Source organism: Crocodylus siamensis, chromosome 5 (assembly GCF_052110815.1).
Source record: "Crocodylus siamensis isolate JL-2025a chromosome 5, ASM5211081v1, whole genome shotgun sequence".
NCBI lineage: Eukaryota > Metazoa > Chordata > Crocodylia > Crocodylidae > Crocodylus > Crocodylus siamensis.
Window position 1 is genome coordinate 153325966 of NC_143399.1, and position 27875 is coordinate 153353840.

Sequence of the window (27875 nt, forward strand, 5' to 3'; positions counted from 1 at the left end):
GACTCCCTCCAACAGGCTGTATTTTTTACATCCTTGTTCTAAAAGCTGAAGCATTCCCTCCCCACTCAGAGAATGTAGGTTATACGCTAAAAGCACCAGATTTAGGATGTGGGAGACATGGAATATAGACAAATGTACATTTATAGCAGCTTCAGAAGCTGCTTAGGTGTACACAGCAACTGTTACATGTGCATGGGCCCATAATGATACAAATGAGCCTAAACAAAGCAGAGTTAAAGTTGAAGCAGTTTTGCTACACTTGGATCCCTACAGGTTCATGTACATGTAACAGTTATAGTGTAACAGCAGCCAGGTGCTCCCAAGCAGCTTATAGCCCTCGCTTTCAGAAGCCACTACACATGTACATTTGTCCATGCCCCTAGTTGTTTCATAGTTTCATAGTTTCTAGGGTCAGAAGGGACCTGAGCAGATCATCTAGTCCGACCCCCTGCCATGGCAGGAAAGAATACTGGGGTCAAACGACCCCAGCAAGGTGTTCATCCAACCTCCTCTTAAAAACCCCCAGGGTAGGAGCCTGCACCACTTCTCTTGGAAGCTGGTTCCAGATCCTAGCCGCCCTGACCGTGAAGTCGCGCTTCCTGATATCTAGCCTAAACCTGCCCTCTGCCAGCTTGTGACCGTTATTCCTGGTCACTCCTGGCAGTGCTCGGGGGAACAGGAACTCCCCCAAAGCCTGCTGATCCCCCGACTAGTTTGTAACAGGCCACCAGATCCCCCCTCAGCCTTACTCGCAGTTCTGCAAGCCTTCCAGCTCATCTTCTCTATGCCCGTGTCAGACTGCTTCCTTCTCATCCCATTTTGGCTGCCAATAGAACAGAACAGACAACTCCTGTTCCAAAACCAAAATGCAGGCTGCTGGGAGAAGAGTCCTAGCTGAGCCCCTGCAACCTGAAGATGCTGCACACCACATCTCCTTATGTTGCTTTTCTTTCACCTATCTCTGAAGCACTTGGTGCTGGAATGGGCCTTCCAGGCCAGAGTGCTTTCCCTAGAAGGGTCCACAAAAATATCTGCTTCTATCCCTCCCAGAGACAGAGAACAAAGGTATTCATGACTTAACTCGTACTGAAAAATTCTTAGTCTAACTAAGGAAACTCTTAATTAAATTTGAAAATCTGTTTCTTTACCTCTGATCTGGTGAAGTCAAAATCTCCCACAAGTCCCTGCTCTCGATTCACAGCAAACACATTATTTTCGTGCAATGATCCATGCACTATATCAGCTCTGTGCAGTGTATGCAACCCACATGCCACTCCTTTCATCACTTTTAATACTTCCTAATGAAAATAAAAAAAGAATTTGGACAGAAAGAGTAAAGCAAAAAGCCCCATCATACTTCAAAATCCAGGACAACCTCAAGTATTATGAATTCCTATACATTTATTCAGTTTCCAGCGTAGGTACCTTTATGAGGAGCTAAGTCACACTTTGTAAGATTCTGATTACTTGTACAGCCAGTCAAATAACACTCAATCACAGCTTGATGAATCACTGAAGTTCTGAAAAAATAACGTAATCATACCTTGGGATTTATGGATTTATATGTGGGTCATGGAAAACAGTGCAAGAGAAAAAGCCATTCCCAAAACTTATGACTACTACTTATTGGAAAAGAAATATATTTGGGCAGGGGGCTGGACTCGATCTCCCGAGGTCCCTTCCAGCCCTAATGTCTATGAAATCTATATAGCCTCTGGCTAGGTGGCCTTATCTATCTAAATGTATACCTATCTAGATCTGCATTTATATCTATAGATCTAGACCATTTTTGCTACCTTGTTTTTCTCAAAATGACTTGCAAAATGACCACTATACATACACACACACACACACGTATATATACATGTGTATACACACACACACACACACACACAGAGCTATTGACTGGGTATAACTAGATCTAGATGTATGCGCACACACACAGATCTAGTTCTATCTATCTAGATCCCATGTGTCTGTGCGTAAAAAATCAGGACCTAGAAGCTTCAGTACAGAAGTATAGTATGTACTATTTTAAAATTTGTATAACAGGCATAATGATTCCCGTACTTAGAAAAAACAACAACTAAAGTAGGGATTTTCAAAAGGAGCCTAAGGAAATAGGATACCCCCCTGAAAGGCAAGCTCTTGGCACCTGGATACTAAATTGGGGTATTCAGAAAAATACACACCAGCCTATACTTTCACAACATACTCACTACTAATAGAAGTCTGTCACACTTTGTTCAATAGTAGAAGGTAATGTGAAATAAAGAGAAGGGTTTGCTTTAAGCATTTGTCAAAAAGACCTTGTTCAAATCCTGAATGAGTTACCTATTACTTACTTCTGAAGTCAGAGGCTTACTAGCTTGCAATGCTCCCAGACTTGCTCCTGGGTAATATGGAACCATTAGATAAGCCAAAGGATCAGACTTTAAAAAAGAAAAAAAAAAAACACAAAAAGAACACAAGATGAATAACGGGATTCTATTTCAAGTATTAAGAAAATAGCAGAGTTAACATTTTACAGCTCTAGTCCATATTAAGTCCTCACTAAACCAAATCAATTCTTCTGTTTGCTTATTTAAGTTCAGCATGGAAGATGTGACTATTCAACACTTTCATTAAAAAAATTAAAATGTTTAATAACCAATTACATATCTCTAGCTGACATCAACAAACTAAAGGGACATCCATTTAGAACTTGCCTTGCACAAAAAAAGGTGTATCAGCTGTAATAATCCAGATTTCTCCTTCAACCCACTCCAAGCTCTATGATACTTAGCTGCTCTTTCTATCACTTTGGCCTCTGTGTTCACATCTACTGAATATCCCTGAAAACAAAACATTCAGTTTTTATTCCTGAATTAATATTATGAAACCACTCACTGTTCCTAGCGCACCATATTTTTAAGACCAATTGTGTCTCATTCTCCTGGTGTACTGTATTCCAGCGTTCAATATGGATTGAGGTACTGATCCCAAAGTTACTCTATGACCATCTAAGAAGGTTGCACTAGAAGTCAGATATATTTCCCTGCTACTTGAACTTACCCAGCCAAGTAATAGTAAGAAAAGCTGTTTACAGCTCTGCCACTGTCAAATTTGAACTTCCTGATCTCCTGAACTCTGGGTAGGGTAAGGCAAGAAAACATGACACTGGAAAGGAGAAGCTCCATGTGAGAATCAGTAGTAAAGGTGCTGGCAGGCCCTGGATGGGGACCGGATGCACCAGGAACAGGGAATGACAGTCCAAAGGAGGTGGCAAGCCCACTAGGTTTCAAGACTAACAGAAGGATAAAGGAACATATTTACCATTGCTTCCCCAAAAAAATGAAAGACAGGAAGAGAAATGTACACAAGAGACAGGAAAAATGACACTGTTCTGGTAGTGTTTAAAGGGTGCAACCAAAATTATTAGCATGGGGAGAGATCAAATTAAAATTAACAGTCAAAGCACTAGAAAAGGAGTTACTAAGTTTACTTAAAATTAATAAACTTAAGTAATCAATAACTCAAGTGAAGCTGGAACTAGAAGTAAAAGAAAGTTACCTTTAAAAGAACCTTCTGATCTTGAACCTCAGAACACACTAAAGGCCGCTTGGTGCTCAGTTCCTTCAGTGGTTCAGCATCTAAGAGGTCTCGTTCCAAACTGAGCGTCAGAAGCCCACCAGAATTCTAGAGTGTACACACACGCAAAGTAGCATGATAATCCAGTCACTGTGCATATTTAACATCATATGCACTACTGAATGCTTGATGCATAAAACCCTCTTAAGACAATACATCACATTTATCATAATGTAAGGAAGACCAATTTCAAGCTTAACATAATAATTGCTTTAACACAGGAAAGATGTTCTATTTGGTGCTTTATTTCTCCTTTGTGTTAACTCAAACATCATTCCTTTAATGTGGATAGTCTGGGCTTAATCTTTCAGTATTGTACCCAGGAATCACAGACAGCCTTTATACTAGCTAGGACATTAAGGACTCATGGCTCTGAGGAAAACTGCAGATGCTGTTTGTTTTCTTCTTTCTACATAAGAAAGGTCCAGGTTATACTGCATGGTGTCACAGTAAGATATTTTTCACAGGCCAAGTACATACTTCAAACAAGTTAGAGATTTCATTATTCACAGTGTGAAGTTTTCTCTCCCACTCATGTCTCTATCCCCCTTGTCACTTGCTTAAGCCAACTTCAAACATGGTATCCAGCCTTCATGCAAATTATATAATCATCTTTCCCACTCACATTTGCTCTATTTGCCAATGGAAAACAGACACTGGAAACCAGAATTTCACCAAGGATTTTAGGGAGCTGACAGGATATAAAGCAAAACCTAAATTTGTATGACTACATTTAGGAGTTGAAAGAGAAGTCAAGAGCAAGTATACTGAAGAATTCTCATTGCTTACTACAGAGGTCTTTGATAGTTTCTATTTTCTGGGATAGTTAAAGAAATAATCTCCCCTGCATTCCAACACATGCTCCAGGATGCCCAACCTAAGAGACATCTACCACCACTGCCCAAAAAGTAATTGTCACAAAAAAATACTAAGTATACATGGAATGAATTTACCATGTAAAATATATTTACATGGAACTTATAAACTCAAATCTAAGATGACCATGAATTTAAGACACCCAACAATAATAAGATTCTATACGAATGTATACATTCGTTATAATTTTCCACGTATAGAATCTAATTATTGGACTGTAATTCAAACCTCCCACCAGTGCAGCGGGACAGGCAGTGAGGAGGCAGGTAGAATGGGGAGGTAAAGCAGCTTGTTCCTGCCTCCTACCTGTCCGTCCCCCCAGCCTCGGGTCTCCCCTTCCTCCTAGCCTCTGCTATCTGCTACAGGGCCACACTCAGTGCCCCAGGATGCAGCATGCATGGAGCCTGGCAGCACAAAGGATGGGTAAGGGTGGGGAGAGGGAGAGGGACAAACAGAGGAGCAGAGGTTGTGTGGTGGGAAAGATGGGGGAACAAGAGGTTGCAGAAGGGAGATGGCAGGGTGCAGATGTGGTTGGGGGAGAACAAGCAGCAGCTGCAGCTATGGCCCCAACCTTGGACAGGGTCTGGAGCCCATGCCACAGCAGTCACCTGCCCCCCCCCCCATACTTTATTTTAAGACAAAAGGGGGTGTCTTCTTAAAATCATGTAAATAAGGCAAAACAAATTCCAAGACTAAGAGCTCAACCACCTTTCATCTCTGAAGTTATTCAGAAAAGATGGAAATAAATGAGACAAGTTAAAAAAAAATTAAGCCAGTGAATCTGCCACGACTTCAAGAATATGCAGAAGGACAGAATCCTTTTAAACAGTACTGAGAGAGACAAACTATGGCTGTAACAACATAGACAAGAAAACAGCAGCCCATGACAGACACACACAATATGGAACCTAGTTCATGTTCTAAGGGATGATCTGGCAAAAGAAGGATTCTGGTTCGAAGACAAAGTGACTGCTTACCATATACTTTTGAATCCCTGCTTCTGGGTGAAGAAGTGGCAGCTCAGGGAACCATTTCTGCACGAGGTAATTAAGCTTCTCCTGAACGAAGAATATGTTCATCAGTATCACCACCCCAGGACAGGACAGGTACAACTGTATGTCAGAAGTTACAGCAGCTGAAGTTCAAACAGTATGCCCATAAAATACATTTAAAAAAAATATATATATATATATATATATATATATATATTGAGCTGAATTTAGCATGACTGCTCCTCCCCACATCAGCACCACTCTAAACATGATTACCTGTATAGTTTTCAGAATTAATAACTGTCCAAAGTGAATTGTTTTAGAAAATAGAATTTTGGAGGTAACTTCAAGGTTCTGTGCGGACTCACTCATCTCTTCCAGGAATATGATGCACCCCCTTGGCATTAACTCAATACTTGGATTCAACACAGCATCAGAACAGAAACTGGATACTGGGAAAATTGAGGAGGAAACACTCCCTCCCCCAACCACAAGCCAACTAAACCTCAGAAAAAGAAACAAGCAGCCAGATGGCCAGGCTCAAGGCAATAAAAGAGAAGAGCTTATTATCTGCAACCAGCACCACATGGCTGTACCATGTGTAGCTGACTATGGTAATGGGTCATGCCCACAACCATAATCCCAAAGAGATAGGTAAATCAAGAGTCCTGGTTCTGCTCTACATAGCTTAAAATGAAGACCCATGGGTTCCTATTCTATTTCTCCAAGCAGTGGGATCACTGGTATTTACCCTGCCTTTATGTCTCAGGAGAAACATCCCCACATTTTGTGCTAGTTGTAAGTGAACTCTTGTCCTATAGGTAAGCATATTTCTTCAGCAGCTGAACCCAGACTGTCACCTTCCAGCTACTCCAGACTGAGGACCATCTTTCCTCTTACTAGCTCAATTGGAAAAGCTGAATTGATACACAAAAGTCAAAACAATCAGTTCTTCTTCCTCCACCCATGACATTATTTCAGAAGTGTCACTGAAGATGAGCACATCATTAGACTTCAGTACTGTGTTAACAGCCCTGTTTTTATTTTAACCAGAATGAATATCTAAAATTCAAAATAGCAAATGCAGAAGTTGCCCCCAAAATTACTTAGTTTAAAGCTGCTTAAATAATTAAATACTTACTAATTCTTTTTTTTCTTTATGTATTTTCTGAAAGAGGCTATTCCGCAGTGCAGTGATTTCTTGTTTTATTTTCATCATTTCAGAGTCATTGTAATCATCTGTCTGCATGTAAGAATAACAAAAGTTATCATATATACTTTTCAAGATAACATAACTTACTACAGAAGATTTAAGTGAAAGCTTCCATATCACATCATTCCTTCACTTTTTCCTTGGAAGCCTGGAGAAACATTTCCACTTTTTTTTTCCAGTAGTCTGGGACCTGTCAAATGAGTTTTTCCCCTAGTACAGGGGGAAAACATCACCTTTATTTAATTTGTTACTATAAAATAATTTCTGACACCACTATATTATTACCCATGTACCTGGAAGAGGATATCATAAAAATACTTGACAAACTTCTCTAGAGAGCAGTTTACAATGCTGTTATATCGTAAAGAAAGCATTGCCAGCAAAGGTCATTTAACAGACCATCCCAAAGTTTAGCTTCCCCTCGGGTCCAAGACACCTGGACTATAAGAAAAAATTAGTAGGAGAAAGGTAAATTGGACGAAGCCAATTAGCTAGTACATCTGTTCCCAGAGAGCTCTGACCTTCTTCTCTGGTGAAAAGTTTCTGACCTTCTTCTCTGGTGAAAAGTTTCATTTGCGCTTTCAGCAGGATGCAAAGAAACGTATAGGTAGTGGCCCAGCTGATGAGCAACCATTTTGAGCAATTCTTCTGTTACCCATTTTGGTGTGAACAGCATCACTACTGCTATTCTCTCTGACAAAGTTATTTCACCCAGGCAGGTCTGGCATGGTATTTCAGCATTTTAATTGAGTCCCTTGTTCCTTTTTATGTATAGCATGGTAATTCACATATCTGACTGGGCCAGGATATTTTCTCCTCCAAATTGTTCTGGAAGTCTCAAGACTCACCACCCTATTCATTTCCAGGGAGGGTTTACTCTTGATCCCTTCTAACCTGGAACAATCTCTTTACATTTTGTAGATGCCTGAATAAAAGAGCTACTGCTCCTAGCAGCAAATGCCACAAGGAAGCCACGGCCATGATTATCATAGGCCAGGTGAGAGCCTGCTCATATGACAACTGCTCACAGACTTCACCTTGGAAGAACTCTGGCCAATTCTGAACATTAACTATGACAAAGGGCTTTTCAGAACTAGGCAGATAAACGTCTTCCAGGTCTGTTAACAGCCAGTATTCTAACAGAGAACTGCAGCACCAGAAGCTATAGTCCCCATCTCATATTCGAGAGCATTTGCAGACTGTGGCAGGCCAGTAGGGGGTGCTCTGGTGTTCAGCCATGCATCTCACTGTGCCCAACCACCTTCCAGGCTCCAAGCGTCTACTGGGGGCGTCTCACATACAGCAGACTCCCTTCCCGGAGCCCACTTGCAAGCCTGGGGTAACGATGCCACCACCCAGAGTCTGGACTGATCATGGACCTGTGCCCCCTGGGAAACAGGCCTAGCAATCCTTGAGGGTACTTAAACCACTGCAGAAACTTGGGGTGCTTCCCACAGTCTGAAGCACAAATAGTGCTGAAGCACAAATAGTCAGCCAAACCAAGGGGACCCCAAGGCATAATCTAGACCCTCTCCCAATAAGTCTCCCATGCTAGGTACAAAGGAGAGCTTTACTGGTTACAAGGAGTAGGTTTGAAACAGGGTACAGGGTAGAGCGATATCAGAGAAATATCTTAGAGCAAACAGTGGTGTGGTAGTCTTTGATTACACATCTGTGTTACTGCAAGCTATATATCTAGTTAGATCTCAAGTAGCTTACTCCTGAGCGTCATCCAGAGGCAGGTAGAGATTTCCTCTGGAGGCAGGCAGTTCATTGATCATGAGTTTCGAGAAAGAGAGTTTCAGATCGGCCAGCTTTTCTGAGAGTTCTCATCATGGCTACTGCCCCTCCTCCTGGGCAGTCCTTCACTTATGTAGCCCTTATGACCTCATTTACCTGATCCAATGAAGGCCAGCAACTGTTGGCTGCCCAACAACCAATTTGAAATGCATCACTGCTTACCAGGTACGCTGGCAAGGTCTTTAGCCCCCTCCCAGTCAGGTCAGCATTGCTTAGAACCACAGGGAGTTTAAGCCCCCCACCCAGGTACATGTGGCCAGTCACACAGGCAGAGGGAGCAGGTTTCCCCTTCCCTCTGTAATGTATCCAGCTCAGGTTACAACTCAGGGTTACGAAGCTGATGGGGCCAGAGGTGTCTGCCCTCTGCAGTGACCATAGTAACCAAGTTGTCAGATAGAGTTTGGGGAAAGACAGAGATGGTATTCTGCCACATAGACAAAACAAAGGTTACGTGTACACGATGCTTTAAAGCAGGTTAAATGCTTCTGCACTGCTTTAATGGTGTTGGTGTTTGCACACATCAGCAGCATACTGCAGCTTAAATAACTTTGGGGCACAGCAAACTAAAGCACCTCTAAGGAGTTTTAGTTTGCTGTCCTATAGCCACGAAGCACAGCACCGGGCTCTGTGAGGCTCAGGAACCGTGCAGGCAGCCCACGCAGACAGCCTGGCAGCAGCCCAGGAAGGCAGGCTCCGTCAAAGGGGGAAAAAAAAACCAGAAAGCCTGATTTTATTTTCTTCTCTGGAGCCTGCCTGCATGAGATGTGCGGAGACCCGGTCCTTCCCTCTGTGGCTGTGGTACCCCCCGGGACCACCTATGCTGGGTGTCTGCAGGCAGGTGCCACTGCTGCCATAGAGGGAAGCACCAGCTCTTCCCCTGCAGCCCAGAGACCACTCCACCTGCCGGTGGCTCACCCTCCCCTCCCCGCCACCAGAGAAGTAGGTAAGACATGGGTGTAGATGATACGGGAGTACTTCACCCTAAATTGAAGCTGTGTTTTTAAAAACCCACCACTTCAATTTAGGGCCCGTTTCATCTACACATGCCCCAAGTCTTCCCTGGCAACCCATTCAGCCTCTTAAAATATAAGACAGCATGGACTTCTCAATTCTTTTTCTTCCTCTGAAGAAAATAGATTAGAGCCGTTTTTGCATGAAACAGACTGCTGCAATGTCTCCCAGAGCTGGAAAAGAACAAAACTTTAAGACAGTTTGATCCTTGTTACCTAGTGGGGCGGGAGAGAGGAGGAGAGGCAAAAAGCCAAAGCTGCAGAGTACAGCACAAAAAAGGTAGACAGACAGATATTCGGACCGTTCTTTAACTCACAGAGGTTTGTATAAAGCGCCACAGGTTAAAGCAGCCCTCCAACCCAACAGACGGATCAGATCACCTGCTGGGTCAATGTGAGTGGGGGAGGTTGGAAATCAAGCCTGCCTACACTGGCCCTCCTAGCCAGCAAGATCAAGACTGCCTGCACTGCCCCTTTCCTCAGCCCTGCTCCCACCCTCCTCCCAGCTCCAGGACTGTCGGCATCAGCCCAACCCAATGTGCAAAAAGTTAACACAACACAAGTTCCCCAAGGCACTCTAAAGCATAAAAACTTTCATCTAATACCTCATTTTTCTCACAATCAGCCACTTTAAAAGTGCTCTGCAGCCACGCACATGTGTCACGGCACACTTGTAGAGCAATTTCAGGGCCCAAATGCACAAAAAGCTTGTGTAAGTGCCTAAACAGTCTCCCATCATCACCAGCATGAAGTTAACTTGGAGTAGGTTCCCAAGAAACACAATGATCCTGGCTTAATACCCAATTCCTAGGGGCAGATATTCAGCTGCAGGTATACAGATTTAATTTTCTTTGAACAGACAAAAAAGTGCTATCTAGCCACTTAGTTTATTGCCATAGCTCACTGCCAGCCTCATCCTCTACACACACAGTACCTAGGAAATATTTATTTAGTATCAGTAATGTTCTATGGAACACAACTATTTAAGTAACCACATGAAGACACTGAGTTTCAAGCAAAGCAAGTGATTAACAGACAAAGTTTAGAGGACTACACTAAAGTTTCTGATTTCTTTCTAAGGGTGGCTTTTATCTTCCTACTTGAAAGTATTTAAAGAAGTAGTCTCTTTCAGAAGCAGTTAGCACAAGCTCTTTGCCAAGGGAGCCACAGATGCAACGAACTAAGGGATGATGAAAAAAAAAATCTGAGTTCCAAAACTCCACAAAGGGCTCTTCTGAGGACACTGAACTAGGAAAATTTTGAACTTTAGACTTGAATAAATACTGTAAGAACCAAGGACTTCCAACCTTCTGGGGGTAGTTTTGGACCAGTCTCAATTCATGCAGGTAAATACAGGAGCTTCAACAAGCTGTCTAAATCGATCACCATTTCTAAATCTAAGCAAGTCCTTGAATGGCAAGCAATCCTGCAAAATTTCTTCTGTGGCCTTCCAGGTAAAAAGGAATACTGCCAGCAATTTGGCCAACTCTCCCACGCTGGAGGAAAAAAGCAGAAGGACAGAACTTGGCAGGGGAGGAAAGTCATGGAAAGATGACCCTGATATTGCAATACAATAAAGAACCATCATTCAGCACTCCTACCTTTTCCAAATACAGGGACTGCAATACAGGGACTTGGCAGTGCTACGTTTGCCAGCACCATAACTGAAAGAGACCTGGGGGTTGTGATAAGCCACAGAATGACCATGAGCCACTAACACGATGCTGTAGCTGGCAGAGCAAATCAAACACCGTCATGCAGCTACCACTGCCTCTCAAGCAAAACTTAGCACATCATCCTCCCACTCTACTTGGCCTCAGTAAGACCACAGCTGGAGTACTGTGTCCAACTGTGGGCACCACACTTCAGGAAGGATGTGGAGAAGTTTAAGAGAGTCCAAAGGAGAGCCATGCATATAATTAGAGGTCTGGAGAACAGGTCATACGAGTGGAGGCTGAAAGACATGGGACTGTTCAGCCTGGGGAAGAGAAGACTTAGAGGGAACTTGGTGACAGCCTATAAGTATATTAGGGGCGTACATCAGAGCTCGGAAGAACATTTGTCCACCAAGGCATCCCAGAGGAAGACAAGAAACAATGGGCACAAACTGACTGAAGATCGCTTCAGACTGGACTTGAGTTGTAAAGAAGTTTTTCCTTAAGTGCCAAAGAACTGGAACAGACACCCCCGCCGCAACACCCCCCCCCCCCCACCAAGAGGTGGTACAGTCACCTACCCTGGCAATCTTCAAAAAGCATCTTGATGCCCACCTTGTTGGGGTCATCTGACCCCAACACTCCTTCCTGCTCAAGTGCAGGACCCGATGATTTTGTAAGGTCCCTTTCCAGTCCCTAACATCTATAAACCTATGGATATAGAGGGCATGCTGAACCCACACAATCCAAAGAGACAGAGAAAATACAGTGAAAGGATAGATGCAGCATGACCAAACCTTGAAGTCTCACAAACAAGTATGAACTGTGTCTAGTATTGTCTGGAAAGATGAGCGAACCTCTCAGGCTGCAGTCTTGGGCTGGAGAAAGGAGCAGGGACCAGAATTCTAACAAAAATCTTATGCTCCTTTCCCATCAAATGCCAAGTCTACACAGTGAATTTAAGGTGCTCAACAGTGTCACTTTCAAAAACTCCAGAAAGTCCTGGGTAGAATGCCTCCTACACTAGAAGCAGTGCAGCCACAGACTATACTGTGGTCTAGTCATTCAGCAATGCTTACTAGCCCCATGTAGCACAGTGCAAACATAGCTGTTCAGGCTAGGAGACAGCCAGTTTGAGCAACACAGGTGTGCTTAAAAGTACAGCTAGTAAACACAATAAGTTTACTATGTACATGCCTAAGTTGCATTGTTCTCAGAATCATTACCCCAAATTTATCTGACAAATGAACTTCACAGACTGTCTGTTTCTCCTGCAAGCAAAAGAATCACAGTATTTTTCAAAATCACATCACCCTTCTATATATAAAATCCTATTCCTACTGCTGTCCAGTAGGCTCTCTTAACTTTAAAACTCCCTTGGAAGCTTCCACCCTCCTACAATGCTCATAATCAGATATTTGGGTGTTCTGTGTAAGTGTATTTTTAAAGCCAAGCAAACACTACCATACACAGGAGTATGGCTGTACCTTCATCTTACCTAACATCCATTTTTCTCTCTACAGTATACCCATTACATCTAAAACTCAAGACTAAACTCCTGGAAACAAGGACCATGTTATGTATTGTTGGACATTAAAACCGAAATATCTAGAGTTCGCATTATTACATACTCTTACCCAGACTTATTCCCTACTAGAATTAGGGGAATATTCACTTTTTATGACGCATTTTGTCAACAAATAAGTGATAGCTATGAACCATCAACAGGTATGGTGTACATGTTGCTGGTGTTGTGGCAAGAGGTTCAAACCTATTACTAAATTGTTTGTTTGTTTTCATGCACTTAAAACAGAGGATAACTTAAAACATGGAGCTAAACTTTGAGAAAGTCACTGAACAAAACAGTGTGCTGGTCTGGGAGACAAGGAAAAAAGGAAACTGAGAAACTAGGTAAGTGTGGAAATGTTCATACAAGCCATGCTGGAAACTGGTGTGGCTGTGCCACCTTTGTACTACATGGAAGAATGAAACATCTTTCCCCTTTCCAAAAAAACTGACCACAGAGCTACCAAAGTTTGGTCTCTTAAACAGGTGCATGAACAGCAGCAGTAGTCAAAATGGTTTAACATGAATTCACCTCTAAATATCTGTTTAGCTATGACTTAAGGAATGCATCTTCAAAACAGCACGTACAAACTATCAGCAGTGATTACCACTTATCTGGGATAAACAAGTTTACATCTCTGTAGTATGGTCTTAAAAAAACTGGAACAATTCCATACTTCTTCCAAGTTGTTTTTTTCCACCAGCTTCCATCTCAGTCGTGCCTTTAAGCTTTTCAAAGCCTTCTTAATTAATAACAAGTTCTCAATATTGGGGCTCCTATTCAACCATTCCACCATCTGCTTTTTAAACTAAATAAAAAACAGTAATTAAATCAATGCATTTTTAACATGTTCTAATACATTTAGAGCAGTGATTTTCAACAGTGCGCAGCAGATCAGATCCTTTTCAGGATACCACACAAGTACTATTAAGTGTGCAAACACCTACACATGGTTCAGAAGATTAACTCAGGAAATTTCAAATAGGAATCCACAGTGCCAAAAACATTATAAGCTGTCCTGGTCTGAGTTCCTTGCAACAACAACAACAAAAAAGCCCTATATTTTTTGACTGTGGAAAAATAAAGTGAAAAGCTAAGAGTTGGCATTATCCAAAGAGGTGTACCAATATATCATTCCATATCAGCACCGATAAAAGCAAACTTGACGTTATCAGCAATCTGCATCTACCAATAGTCTTAAAAGTTATGTTTCATGATTTTTAAGAGTCCAAAGGCTCCAATCTTACATTATTTTATAAAAAGCATTTTAAAGCTTTAGTTAAGCAATAAAAACCTGTATTTCTCTTTTAAAATAAAACTACCTTTCTAACCAGTGTGCACATACAAACTTCAATGAAAAAAGAAAAAAAAGGAAACTGAACTCTTAAAAACAGAGTTCAGAAAAAATCATTAACACTAAACAGTGTGATAGACAGACAAACTAAGGATAAACTGACCTCCACACTGGCCAGGTATTTGCTCTGCACTATAGTAATTAAATATTGCTCTTGATGGATTTTCTGTATAACTTTATTGTATACGTTTAAGAGTATTTTCTTATCTGCTTCATCTTGCTCCTGGATTGAATTGCATATAAAGCAGGAGATAAAAGGCTTGCAGTTATTCTCAGTTTATAAGAGTTAATATCTAAGGTCTAAAAAGCTTTGTTGAAAATACCATTAATGGTATTAAATGGCTTATGCATCAGATTTTTCTCTCTCTTCTTAAGAGAATGGAAATGTACAATTTACCAGACTTAAACAGTTCACCAACTAGTTACAATAAAAGAAAGATGACCATATTTTTATACAAGGCTTTATTTTTATTATATTCTGTATTCTATAAAAATGACCTTTTTTACTGTATAAAAATAGATTTCTTGAACAGACACTAAATGTCACCATATGTATCATCTACTTTCCCCTCATTCATTTTTAAGAAAGAGGTGCTGCCTTGTAATGATAAAAAGCAAACCACCTGGTAGATTAAAAAGCCATGATTAGTCTATACAACTCTGATACCTATCAGAGAACAAGCAAGTTAGGAATGCCAGGAACTTACAACTAAAGAAATCTCCAGCTCTTTGCAAATATTTGACTCAACATTTTCAAGAACTTCATCCACATTACCAACCACTTCTTCTGAATTCAAAGTTACTTCTGATGTCAAGTCAAAAAACTAGAAAGAAGGAAGAAAAAGAACTGAATGTTATAATTAAAAGTTAATGTTTTATGCAAACAGGGAAGTAATTTCTATTAGGAGTGTGTGAAATTGGCTGCATTTGATTCAAATTCGGATTTGGCTCGAATTGGGGACAGTGATGCAATTTCTTGATTTGGATTGCTGTCCCAATTTGATTTGACCGAATCTGAAAATTCGATGCCGATTCATAGAAACAGCAATTTGGCCACAGACGCCGCTTTAAAATGTTTTTTCTACACAACTTGAGGTACCAGGTGACAGCTGCGATGGTGGGGCAGATGAAGCATCCCAAAGGGCCGGGGGGGGAACAGTGGTCAAGTGCGGCAGCGGGGGAGGAGGAGCCCCCCGCAGCACTTCCATGGGACGCTCCATCCACTCGAACATCTCAGCATTCAAGAGCCCCCTGGTACCTTGAGCTATGTAGAAAAAAACATTTAAAGCTGTGTCTATGTCTGAATCATCGAATTTCTCCAAATAGATTCAGAGGGTTCCAATTTAATTCAGAGAGATTAAAGGGTCTCCTGATTCAATTTGGATTCAGAGGTTCAGCCACCGAATCGAGCTGAATCTCCACCAAATCAGCAACCAAAGCTTTGTGTGGCCTTAATTCCTATTAAAGCGTGGCTTTGGCAGAAACTAAGTATCTCTCTAAATCAAGCCATTAGAGTCAAATGCAACATTTGTATCAATTAAAAGTTTCAAACCAGTCAAAAACAATTCCAAGAGAACATAAGACTGTGATTCAGCATTGGGGGGGGGGGGGAAATCAACTGAATTTTGCCTTCATCTTTTTTTGAGCCTGATGCCTAAAGGATCATCTTTTGTTGAGCCTGATGCTGAAAGGATTTACTGTTCCTCTGCCTGTACAACACAATAGAAAGTATCCACACCAAAACTCTGGGAGGGCAAAAACCCTACAGTTTTTCATGCAACAGTAACTTCCATTTTGGTTTTCAGGAGGTTTTTTGGTTGGTGGTTGTTTTTTTTTTTTAAACTTTGTAGAAAAAATTAAAGGGTTGCCTTTGGCAAACCCATGCCTTCCCTCCCCATCTCTCTCTCTACAAACACCTTAAAACGTTTCATTACTGAGGAATCTGCTGAAAACATTTAAGTATGCTTTAACAACTGCTGGCTTGCTTCTCACCCTACAGGAAAAAACCAAAAAGATAAAGCAACAATAAAATTAAATTAAGCAACAATATCCTCACATATACAAATGGGATCTAGAGATTTATTTTGCATGACACAGCAGTGTAGAAATTATTTTTAAGGCTATTATATATTCTAATTGTTGTAATATGTGTAAAAATATGGCAACTGCAAACACTCACTCCTCAGTTGAGTATCAACAAGAGTATTGGCGCCAATACCCCAGGAAAGCATTCCCTGTTGCTATTTACTGCCTAAGTGAAATGGCCACATGGGTAGCTGGTATATTTTATTACTAACACCATTCATTCTAGAAACAGAGACAGTAATCAGAGCCTGTTCAGTTACAAAGTACAGCATGTTGAAACTGTTTAGCTCAGCTGTTCTCACATACTGTCATTATGGGAATGTAATGTCTTCTCCAGCATATTAGCTTGCTAGATTTCTAGGAAACTTTCTAAATTTGCTCTCTGATTAAACCTCAAGCAAACAATTTGGGGAAGTGATTTAAGGCTCTGTTTCTGAAATGCTCAAACCATATCCGTTTATGCAAAATATTTTAAGTAAAATCCAGAAGCGTTTATCAACATCCTTTAATCCATCGTTAATTTTTTGCTGCTTAGCTGGACAAAGCAGAGAGTACTTTCATGAAAATAAATAATAGGTTTTGTACAAATATATTCTGGAATCCAGGTTTCATAATAACTGGTGGAAAGAAACTAAACTTGTACACAAGAGCTGGAGACTTCCAAGCTCCACGTTTCTAGCACAGTGGTTCTTAACCAGGGTGCTGTCAGAACCTGCCACAGATGTCACGATGCCACTACATGATGAAATTGTGCCACATGCCTGTTTTCAGGAGGCACAAAGTCAAACTGAGAAACAGCTGCAGCAGAAAGGTGCAGCTTCCTGCATTATGTAAGCAGGCATTTAATTTTTCCTGAAGCTCTTCCTGGTTTGGCTCCAATATACGTCCTGAAAAAAAAGAGGAGCAGCAGCAGAAACAATGCACCTGCCTGCAGAAATGTAATACAGGCAGGAATGCCTTTCTGCTGCAGCTTCTTAGTACAGCTCCGACATGCCTCCAGAAAACAAGGGAGGCACATGGGGCACGTCAGGCAGTTCTACCTGGTAGCAGCAGGCAATTTATCTCCAGACTGCCACTGCTGTAAGGTGGAACAACCCCCTGTGCCTCTGTTACCAGGAAGCACATTAAAGCCAAACAGGGAAGAGCTGGAGCTGAAACATCTGCCTGTATAAGGGCACATGGGACAGTCCCACCTGGCCTACATGGATCTGTTTCCAGGAGATGCTATGCAGGATCAGACTGGGAAGGGCTATGATGAAAGAACATGTTCCTGTCACAGCCACTTCCTGATGTGGTTCTGTAGGAGGTGTACAGCACAGTTCCACCTGGCTGTGGAATGAATATAATGTAACTATAATGATCTAATACAGGGGTGTCATATATAGGGCCCATGGACCACAGCCAACCTGCAGAGCCACTGTATCTGGCCCACCAGGCTACTGACAGGCAACAGGAAATTGGGGGGCATGGCTTAGGGAGAGTGACCTGCTGCAGCCTTTGAGTCCCAATGGACATGACAATCCATGGCAAAAGGCCAAGCAAGGGCTGGCATAGCCCTAAAAGCCCTCCAGCTACTAGGCCCATCACCACTGTCATGCTCCCAGTTCTGTAGCCCCCAGCTTCACTGCCACCTCATGCTGGCCAAAGCATGTCAGCAGCAGTGGGTCCAGCTCTAGGATGGGGAATGTGGCAGGTACTAGAGCTGCCACCACATGCGCCAACTACCAACTACCACTGGGAGGAAGCTGGAGCCACCTCATGCACCAAACAGGAGCTGATGCTGCCTCCGTCAACAGAACCACTCCATGCCAAGGACTGGATCCACCGCACAGGCCCTGCATTTTGGATCTGGCCTAGGGCAGGAGGCAAGTCTGACCCTCCTGATCTAATCAATTAACAACATTTAATTAACAATATAATGCTCAAGTCCATGTTATGATATTTGTAATATATTTATATTAGATTTTTTGGCTTTGTTTTTTAATAGGGTGCCACTAAACTTTGAAAAGTTGTGGAGATGCCTTGAGTCCAAGAAAGATGAGAACCATTGTGCTAGACAGCAACATTATAAAGGACTACTCAGAGTATAGACACACACATTCACATTGAGAACCCTTTTAAACAGGCAGCAGCTTTTACAGCTTAATTTTTAGTTGCAGGTGAGATGCGAACACTGGAAGTGTAACATAACCATTCCACCTTCAACTGTTTTTTTCCAGGGTTAAAAATTAGAACCATTTTGCTACTCTTGCATCATTCCCAGCTTGTCCACACCTAAAATAAATATAACAGCTTCTGTTGTGAAACATTCCTCTTTGGAGAGCATTCCAAATGCAACTCTGAAGGTATACACATGTATTCCGAACTGCACTTCCTGACATTTAAGTTCACAGAAAAAGTGTTGGTAACTAGTTGTTCTGTTCACTGTGAGCAGGAAGTACTCAATAAGCAGCACAGACTTCTCCCAAAATAAGGAACAGTCTAACCAGGGACACCAGGGCAGGAGGGATGAAAAGGGCCAGGCAGATAGGCACATGAAGTGGGGAACAACCCGCAACCAGCACCAATAACCTCAACTGAGCCCAACTCCCCAAGTTATAGAATCATAGAAAGTTAAGTTTGGAAGGGGTCTCAGGAGGTCATTTAGTCCACCCCCCTGCTCAAAGTAGGACCATCACTGACTACATCATCCCAGCCAAAGATGTCTACCCAGGTTTTGAAAACCTCCAAGGATGGAGCTTCCACCACCTCTCTGGGTAACCCATTCCAGTGTTTTACTACCCGCCTAGTGAGAAAAATCACAGTGCTCTGTGACCAGTGGTGTCCCCCAAGGCTCTGTCCTTGTACCAGTTCTCTTCAAGATATTTATCAACAATGTGGACACTGGTGTCAGAAATGCACTGGCCAAGTTCGCCAATGACGCTACACTTTGGGGCATGGCGTCCACACCTGAGGACAGACTAGTGATCCAGGCTGACTTGGATAAGCTTAGTAAGTGGGCGGATACAAACCTGATGACGTTCAATAAGATAAATGTAAGCTACTCCACCTCGGGGGGAAAAAAGCCTGCAGCATACTTAGAGGCTCGGCAGTGCTACGCTTGCTGGCACCACTGCTGAAAGTGACTTGGGGGTCATGACTGACCACAAGATGAACATGAGCCACCAATGTGATGTCACAGCTGGTAACGCCAACAAAACTCTGGCTTGCATCCATAGATGCTTCTCAAGTAAATCCCAGGATATCCTCCTGCAATACTTGGCCTTGGTAAGGCCGCAGCTGGAGTACTGCATCCAATTCTGGGTTCCACAATTCAAGAAGGTTGTCGAGAAGCTTGGGAGAGTCCAGAAGAGAGCCACGAGCATGATCAGAGGGCAAGAGATTAGGCCTTATGATAAGGCTGAGAGCCATGGCACTCTTCAGCTTGGAAAAGCGCAGGCTCAGGGGGGACCTGGTGGCTGCCTGTAAGTATGTAAGAGATGTACATTAGGATCTGGGGGAACACCTGTCCACAAGAGCGCTCCAAGGGATAGCAAGGATCAATGGTCATAAACTCCTCCATGAATGTTTTAGGCTGGACATAAGGAAAAACTTCTTTACTGTCTGAACCCCCAAAGCCTGGAATAGACTCCCTCCAGAAGTGGTGCAGAGACCTACTTTGGACTCTTTTAAGAAAAGTTTGGATGTTTATCTTGCTGGGATCCTTTGATCCTAGCCGACTTCCTGCCCCTGGGAATGATCTTCAAGGTCCCTTCCAGCCCTATGAATCAATGAAAAAAACTCTTCCTAAAATCTGACCTAAACTTCCCTTGCTGCAACTTGAGACCATTGCTCCATGTTCTGTCACCTGCCACCACTGAGAACAGTCTAGCTCCATCCTCTTTCAAACCCCGCTTCAGGTAGTTGAAGGCTGCTATTGTCCCCTCTCAGTCTCCTCTTCTTCAGACTAAATAAGCACAGTTCCCTCAGAAGTCATGTCCCACAGCCCCCTCACCATTTTTGTTGCCCTCTACTGAACTCCCTCCAATTTGTCCACATCCTTTCTGTAGTGGGGGGGACCATAGTACTCCACATGTGGCCTCACCAGTATTAAATAGAGAGGAATACTCACTTCCCTTGACCTGTTGGCAACACACCTATCAATGCAGCCCAGTATGCTGTTAGCCTTCTTGGCAACTAGGGCACACTGCTGGCTCATATTCAGCATATTGTCCACTCTAATTCCCAGGTCCTTTTCTGCAGGGCTCCTGCCCAGCCAGCCAGCCCCCAGCCTGTACCAGTGCATAGGATTGTTCATCCTAAGTGCAGGACTTGGCACTTGTCTTTGTTGAACCTTATGAGATTCTTTTTGGCCCAATCCTCCAATTTGTTTAGGTCACTCTGAATCCTAGCTCTACCCTTCCCCCAGCTTGGTGTCACCTGCAAATTTGCTGAGGGTGCACTCTTTTCCATCTTGCAGGTTGTTGATGAAGACGTTGAACAAAATTGGCCCCAAGACCGACCCCTGGGGCACTCCACTTGATACCAGCTGCAAACTTGACATTGAGCCATTGATTACTACTCTCTGAGCCCGATAGTCTATCCAGTTTTCTATTCACCTTACAGTCCATTCATCCAGTCCATACTTCCTTAGCTTGCCTGCGAAAATGTCTCAGAGACCACATCAAAAGTCTTGCTAAAATCAAGGTACACTCAAGGTATTAATCTCTGCAGCTGAAGTCCTTAGGCCAGCAGGAGAAACCAGGAGGGCTAGGCATGGAACAGGGACCTGTCTGCTGCTACCACTGCCAACCCCAGTTCCCCACACAGCTGCTCCCTGCAGCTGGAGACCCAGAGCCAGTGGGAGATATGGTGGGAGTAGGAGAAGCAGGGAACCACCCACCACAGCCAGTCCCCAACTGAGCCCAGCACTCCACACAGCCACTTCCTGCAGCTAGAGCCCCGGAACGAGAAGGCTGGCAAAAAGCAGGGCTCTGCATATTGCTGCCATTCCTGGTCAAGCTCAGCACTTGGGAGTCCCTGGGCTGGCAGGAGAAACTCAGGAGATGGATGGGGGAAGGGAGGGTCAAGCAAGGAGAAAGGACTGCCCACCACCACCTTAGCCAAGCCTGGCACCCTGCATGTCTGCCCCACAACCCCTAGCCAGAATATGACAGGGGTGGCCCAGGGACCCCCTCCACATCCAGATCATCCAGGGACAGTGGCACCAGGCAGGTCCCCCTTCTTCCTGTATCCCACAGGTTACATCAACTATGTAGTCACGCTTTAAAATGTCTGCTCCTGGCCAGACCTTTACCCTTCACTGGAAAGATTCATGGGTACACTACCTGGGCCCCATCCTGTTAACCTTTGCACCTAGATCCATGTAGTCACTTCTGATCTACTTAGTCACTCTGGGCAGTATCATTAGTACCCACATGGATGAGCAGCATGGAATAGCAGCCACAGAGCCAGATGGGTCTCAGAAACCTTTCTGTGACACCTCTGCTGCAGGCTTCTGGCAGGCAACACACTTTCCAAGTCAACAGATCAGGCCAGCAGATGAATGCCTCTGTGCCCCACAGGAGGAAGTTGCTAACCACCCTCACACATCACTTCCTCTTGGTAGCAGTGGTGTCGATCCTCCCCACAACTGCTAGAGGAGCATGGTTTGGACTCTCCTACCATTGGAGTGGGTTCCTTCTCCTACAGTGTCAGGGCTTCAAAAACTTCTCCAGCTGAACATCCACATGTTCTGAGGAGTGCTGTCTTTTGTCACAGATAACAAGCTTTCAGGTTCCACCTTCCAGTATATTTGCATCTTTTGTGTCTTCCAATACAGTCTCTGGCTGTCCCTCTTTCACAACCATTTCAGTGGTCAAAGTCTGATTTATCGTTTTCAGAGTTGGGGGTGGAAAAAAGCATATTATGTGTGCGACTGTTTGTCTTCTCACACCTATGTTCCAAATGCTTACTCAAGACAGAAGCTGGCGATCAGTCCATAGCTAAGAGAAAAATCTAATTTCATAAAATGAATGGAAGCTTGCCTAATTAGAAACCAACTAGCTGTGAAGTAGCTGAGACTCCAGCAAATTAATGCTTCATCAGATCTGGGGTCACAATGAGTTTTACACAGACTAGTAGAATCAAGAACACCTGAAACAAGTTTGTGGGATCCCAGAGATAATCAAAGCTGCCAGCACCAACCCTAATCACCAACAACCTGACAGGTCTGAAAGACATAATTCCATTTGAAACACTGAAAATGTATGTACACAGACTATATTTGATACATTAGAAAATTACACTTTCCCTATAATTTGCTCACATTAAATTATATGAGGAGAAAAATTAAGTGTAGCACAAAATATGTCCTCTCACCTGAATGCACACATTCAGAATTTGTGCCAACTGGCTGTATTAAGTATGGGCATAAGAGGGAGATCTTTATTCTTCACAGAGAACACTCCTCTTTCCATTGAAGCACTGCCACCTAGTTGCATTCTTAAAACATACAACTGCAGAAAGTTACATACAGCCCTCTCAAAACACCAATTTATCAGGCACCAATACCAAGTTACAGTACAGATACAGAATTTCTTTGTCTTTTCAAAGTATGTGACAATAGTTAAAATGTATATTCTACCTTTTTGATGCCATTGAACCATCCTGCAAGAATTTGCAATGAAGCGTCGGTACTGCTTCTGACACGACTGAATTCCTCCAGTTTAAAATGCTTCCACTCAAAGAATTGCTGAAATACCTCCTTGGAGTCATCTGCTTCACTAACTTCACCATACATTGCCTCCAGAGAAGTAGACAGTCTCTGTAAAGAGTAAACAAAGAAACAGTACACAAGCAAAGAGTGTAAAAGAGCTTGGAAAACACTGCACTATAAACAGTTGAAAGACATGAAGTATAAAAATAAAAGTTAAATTTGTGTACTGAACCATTGATTTATTTTTCACTGGGGGGGGGGGAAAATCTAATCCCGCAATTTATTCAGGTGACAAATGAAACCAACCTACTAGTAAGGATTGCAGATCAGCTCCTTTCCTTTTGAAACTGGTTGTACTGTGTTTATCAAAAATTCTAGTGGCAGAAAAGGCTTTGAATCATGAAAGCATACACAGGCTCCTGCCTTTTCAGTCAAATCATCCAAGCAAATCAATCAATAAATAAAAACAGGCTGGAGAAAAGAAAAATAAAAAAGGGACTATAATAAAGGTAATTACTGGTAAGTAGTTTTCTTTTCCACTCTCCTCTTCCCCGTCAATAAAAAAAATCATGTGGATATGGCAGAGCATACGAAAGACAGAGAGAGAGAGATAGAAAGACAGAGATACATCTTGGATTTCTTCCTAAAGAACTGCCCAAATGCTGAAAATAATTCCCTTTCACTGTGGGAAGCAAAATATGTCAACAAGGTAGCTGACTTACATTACTCAACTGATGTCTGACTTCAAGTGAAGAGGAAAATTTGGGATCAGGATAGAATCTTCACTTAGGTCAGACTGGTAAGCTACCCCAGTGCACTTCCCATTCTTCTGTCCCACCAGGAGACCAGCCTGGCTAGATTACAATCTCTTCAGTGAGCTGAAACTCAAAAAAGAAATCCTACAAAAAGTGGAAACTTGGTAATAATCCTAGAGAAGGTTAGAATAATACTGCATGGGTATGAAGGGAGAAAATTAGGAAGATCCAGGCATGAATTAGAGATGCAACTACCAAAGAAGTATGTCAAAGAAAAGATGAATACCAAAGAAATCAAAGGTCACTTACAATGCAAAAGGCAACCTCCTTATGGATGACACAGAAAAGTCTGAAGTATTTAATGCCTTATAGAAATTAGAGAGAGGAAGGGTATGGACTTTTCTCTCTGGCCACAAGGGACAGGACTAGAAGCAATGGCTTCAAGCTACAATAAGGAAAATTTCAAGACACAAGGATTCCAAGACACCTGCATCACACAAAGCAACTGCAGTCAGAGAAGCAGAAGGGCATGGGACAATTCAGACACACAAGGAGTGGATTCTGCCCACAACTAATAATGACACAGGTCACCTGGGGAGACCTCCAACTGCGGGCACAACAGAAACAAAGAATGCTACGAGTAGGTATAGTTTCTTGCAAAAGCTACTTAGAAGCTCCTCCAAGCTGCTGACAGGCCAGACAGAACCCAGGACAGAAGCATGATCTTGCAGTAGGCCTCTCTCTTAGGACAAGCCACTACATTAAACAAGGGTGTAAATTAGCAGCAGATTCCCAGAGGCTAAAGGGAGCTGTGCAGTCAACAGTTAAATACCTCCTGCTTCATTCCATTGAGGGCTAGGAAAAGACAGATCAGAAGAGAAGCCTGAGCTTCCTCCCTTATGGGTATGGGGTAACAGTATTGGAGCACATGAAACAAATGTTCAGCAACACAGGAAGACCACCCTAATGAGAAGTCTCAACCAGGATGCAAGGTCTGAGTGCAGTTAGATTTTCTCTTCCATTCATTTTCCATAAAATACTTGCCTTTCGACATTTCTTCCTAGCTCAGAGGTCAAAAACATGTCACCTACAGTTTTCAGGAAATGAAAAGACTTTAGAGGAAGGAGATTCGCTACATACACTCCTTGATAACAGTATCTGTCAATTCATTACTTACTACTACATACAATCATAGAAAATTAGGGTGGAAGGGACCCAGGAAGCCATCTAGTCCAACCTCCTGCTCAAAGTCAGACCATCCCTAACTTTATCATCCCAAGTAAGGTTTTGTCTAGCCAGGTCTTAAAAACCTCCAAGGATGAAGACTCCACAATCTCTCTGAGTAACCTGTTCCAGTGTTTTATTACCCTCCTACAGAGAAAGCTGTTTCTAATATCTAACCTAAACTTTCCTTGCTGCAACTTGAGACCATTGCTCCTTGTTCTGTCATCTACCACCACTGACAACAGTCTAGCTCCAAAACTGGACAGTGCTCTAGATATGGCCTCAATAGTGCTGGATAGAGGGAAAGAATCACTTCCCTCAGTCTGCTGGCAGCGCTTTTACTAATGCAGCCCAGTATGCCACTAGCCTTCTTTGCAACAAGGGCACACTGTTGGCTGATATTTAGCTTATTGTATAATGTAACCCCCAGGTCCTTTTCTGCAGAACTGGAACTTAGCTAGTTGGTCCCCAGCCTGTACTTGCGCATGGGATTGTGGGGATTGCCCAGCCTGTTCCATCTTAAGTGCAGGACTTGGAACTTCTATTTATCGAACCACATGCGATTTCTTTTGGTCCAATCCTCCAATCTGACTAGATGTATGTGAATCTTAGCCATACCCTCCAGCTGACTCTTCCTAATCACCTTCTCCTCCAAGTGCTTAGAAACGGGTTCCTTAAGAACCTGCTCCCTTATTTTTCCAGGGGCAGAAGTGAAGCTGACAAGCCCATAGTTCCCTGGATCCTCCATCTTCCCTTTCTTAAAGATTTGCGCAATGTTTGCCCTTTTCCAATCATCTGGGACTTCTCCTGACCACCACAAGTTTTCAAAAATGAGGGCCAGAGGCTCTGTAAACCACATCAGTCAAGTCCCTCAGCACCCTCATGGGCATCACATCTGGCCCCATGGATTTGTACATATCCAACTTTTCTGAACAGTCCCTAGCCTGTTCTTTTGTCACTGTTGGCTGCTCACCTCCTCCCTAAACTATGCTGCACGGTGCAGTAATCTGGGAGCTGAACTTGCCTGTGAAGACTGAAGTGAAAAAGACATTGAGCACTTCAGCCTCTTCCGCATCATCCATCACTAGGTTTCCTCCTCTATTCAGTCAGGGACCCACACTTTACCTGGCCTTCCTCTTGCTGCTGACATACTTGCAGAAACTCTTCTTGCTACCCTTCATCTCCCTTGCTAGCCACAACTCCAATTGTGCTTTGGCCTCCCTAACTTCATCCCTGTATGCCTGAGCAATACCCTTATATTTCTTTCTAGTCACTACATGCAGCTCTACTACCTAATTCTGATGCGGAAATGGATGCAATGAAGTGGGTTTTTTTATTATCTCTATTCACGAGGGGAGTGTATGCGTGTGTGTGCCAGAACTGGGGCAAGGGTGGGTTCCCTTAAGTGCCTTGGCCCACTGGCTTTACAAGGGTTGCTTACCGCAATGGCGGTAGTCCCCCCTCCCCACAAGGGGCTTAGTTTAAAGCCCAGAGGAGCAGGTCAGCCAGTCTGGCTGAAAAGAGCCTCCTCTCCAGGGGAGAGAGGTAGAGGCCATCTCTTCCCAGCAGCTCACTGCCTCTCTCGCCAAAGAGCAGGCTGTGGTCATGGAAGCCAAAGCCTTCCCGATGGTTGGCTACATGGATCCTCCTCTCCCTCCTCAGCCCATAGCCCGAGACTGGGAGGATCGATGAGAACACCACTTGTGCCCCCAGACCATTTAGCCCCGCTCCCAAATCCCTGTAGCGCCTCATGATCCGGCTAGGAGTGCTCCAAGCCATGTCATTGGTGCCCACATGAATAAGGAGCATAGGATAGTGGTCTGTGGGCTGGAGGAGCTGCAGGATCTTCTCCACAATGTCCTGGATGCAGGCTCCCGGGAAGCCGCAGACTTCCTGGGCTAAGGGGTCGGAGTGGCAGATTGCCCCCTCAGTCCCCCTCAGGATGGAGTCTCCCACAACAAACACCTTATGTTTTGTCTTGGGGAAAGCGGGAGCGGTAGCTGCAGTTGAGCCCATGTTGCCTGTGGGAGCTAGCAACTCAGCAGGCTCTGCTGGAGCTGCAAGAGGTGCGTACCTGTTGCTAAGCTCTGGCGGGGCAGGGGCCTTAGTGCAGCAGGCCTTAGGGCCCTTGACCGCCTTGGTCCATGCCCCTGACTGGACAGAGTGGGAGGTCCCGGAGTCCTCCTTAGTCATGGAGGGAGACGGTGCTCTCCCCTCCAGCTCCCAGGGAAGAAGGGCCTGGCAGTAAGAGTCAATCTCCTGCTCACAGTCCCTGATGGCACGCAGTCTCTGGACTGTGGCCTGGAGCTCCTCCAGCTGGCACGCCAGAGACCCCAAAAGAGAGCAGACCCCACACAGGGAGGTAGCCATGCTCCCGGCCGCCAGAGCATGAAATAGGGACAGGCAGCCCCCACAGCCGAGAGCCAGAGGCTCCGTCTGTGTGGAGCCCGGAACCACGGGCTCTATCTGGGTGGCCATTTCTGAGGTGCCCGAGGGGGGGCCACAGAGCCCTAGGGGACCCTCAGGGTGCGACGCGTGCCCATCCGTGTCATGCCTCTGGTAGGTTGGCTACAGCTGGGACTGTCTACCCTGGGGGGTTCACAGGCAGAGTTCTCAGGCCCTCCCGCACACCCTCCTGCACTAACTCCGTGCTAACTCCGTGCTAACTCCGTGCTAACTCCGTGCTAACTCCGTGCTAACTCCGTGCTAACTCCGTGCTAACTCCGTGCTAACTCCGTGCTAACTCATGCGCCAGCAGGCAAGTGTGCCTGTTCGTGCGGCTCCAGCCGCATGGCTCCCTGGGGAGCTGGGCAAAGTAGGGGCCTGGGCGGGGCTTGACCCGGCCCGGCTCCACTCAGGCGCCTCCTCCCACTCAGTGAGGGGTTAACCCCCTCCCACCACAGGCCCCGTTTGCCTCCAGCTGTGCTGGGGTTAGTGGGGGGCTCTACGGCTACTGGGGGGTCTCTGGGAGGCTTTGGGAGAGCGGGGGCGCAGCGGGCTTTCACCCACCCGTCTCT

At 44.1% G+C, this 27875-nt stretch overlaps 1 protein-coding gene across 1 annotated transcript in view; it reads right to left on the bottom strand.

Annotated features, from left to right (window-relative positions):
- Positions 1–27875, bottom strand: part of STK31 (serine/threonine kinase 31) — a 92011-nt gene that overhangs the window by 13536 nt on the left and 50600 nt on the right. Inside the window, exons 12-21 of the mRNA XM_090046766.1 lie at positions 22808–22987; positions 14805–14921; positions 14201–14320; positions 13420–13551; positions 6640–6741; positions 5484–5564; positions 3553–3678; positions 2709–2834; positions 2346–2432; positions 1149–1298 (exon numbers count right to left, since the gene is read on the bottom strand). Of these exons, the coding sequence (XP_089902892.1) occupies positions 1149–1298; positions 2346–2432; positions 2709–2834; positions 3553–3678; positions 5484–5564; positions 6640–6741; positions 13420–13551; positions 14201–14320; positions 14805–14921; positions 22808–22987 (1221 nt within the window). The remainder of the gene's footprint in view (positions 1–1148; positions 1299–2345; positions 2433–2708; positions 2835–3552; positions 3679–5483; positions 5565–6639; positions 6742–13419; positions 13552–14200; positions 14321–14804; positions 14922–22807; positions 22988–27875) is intronic.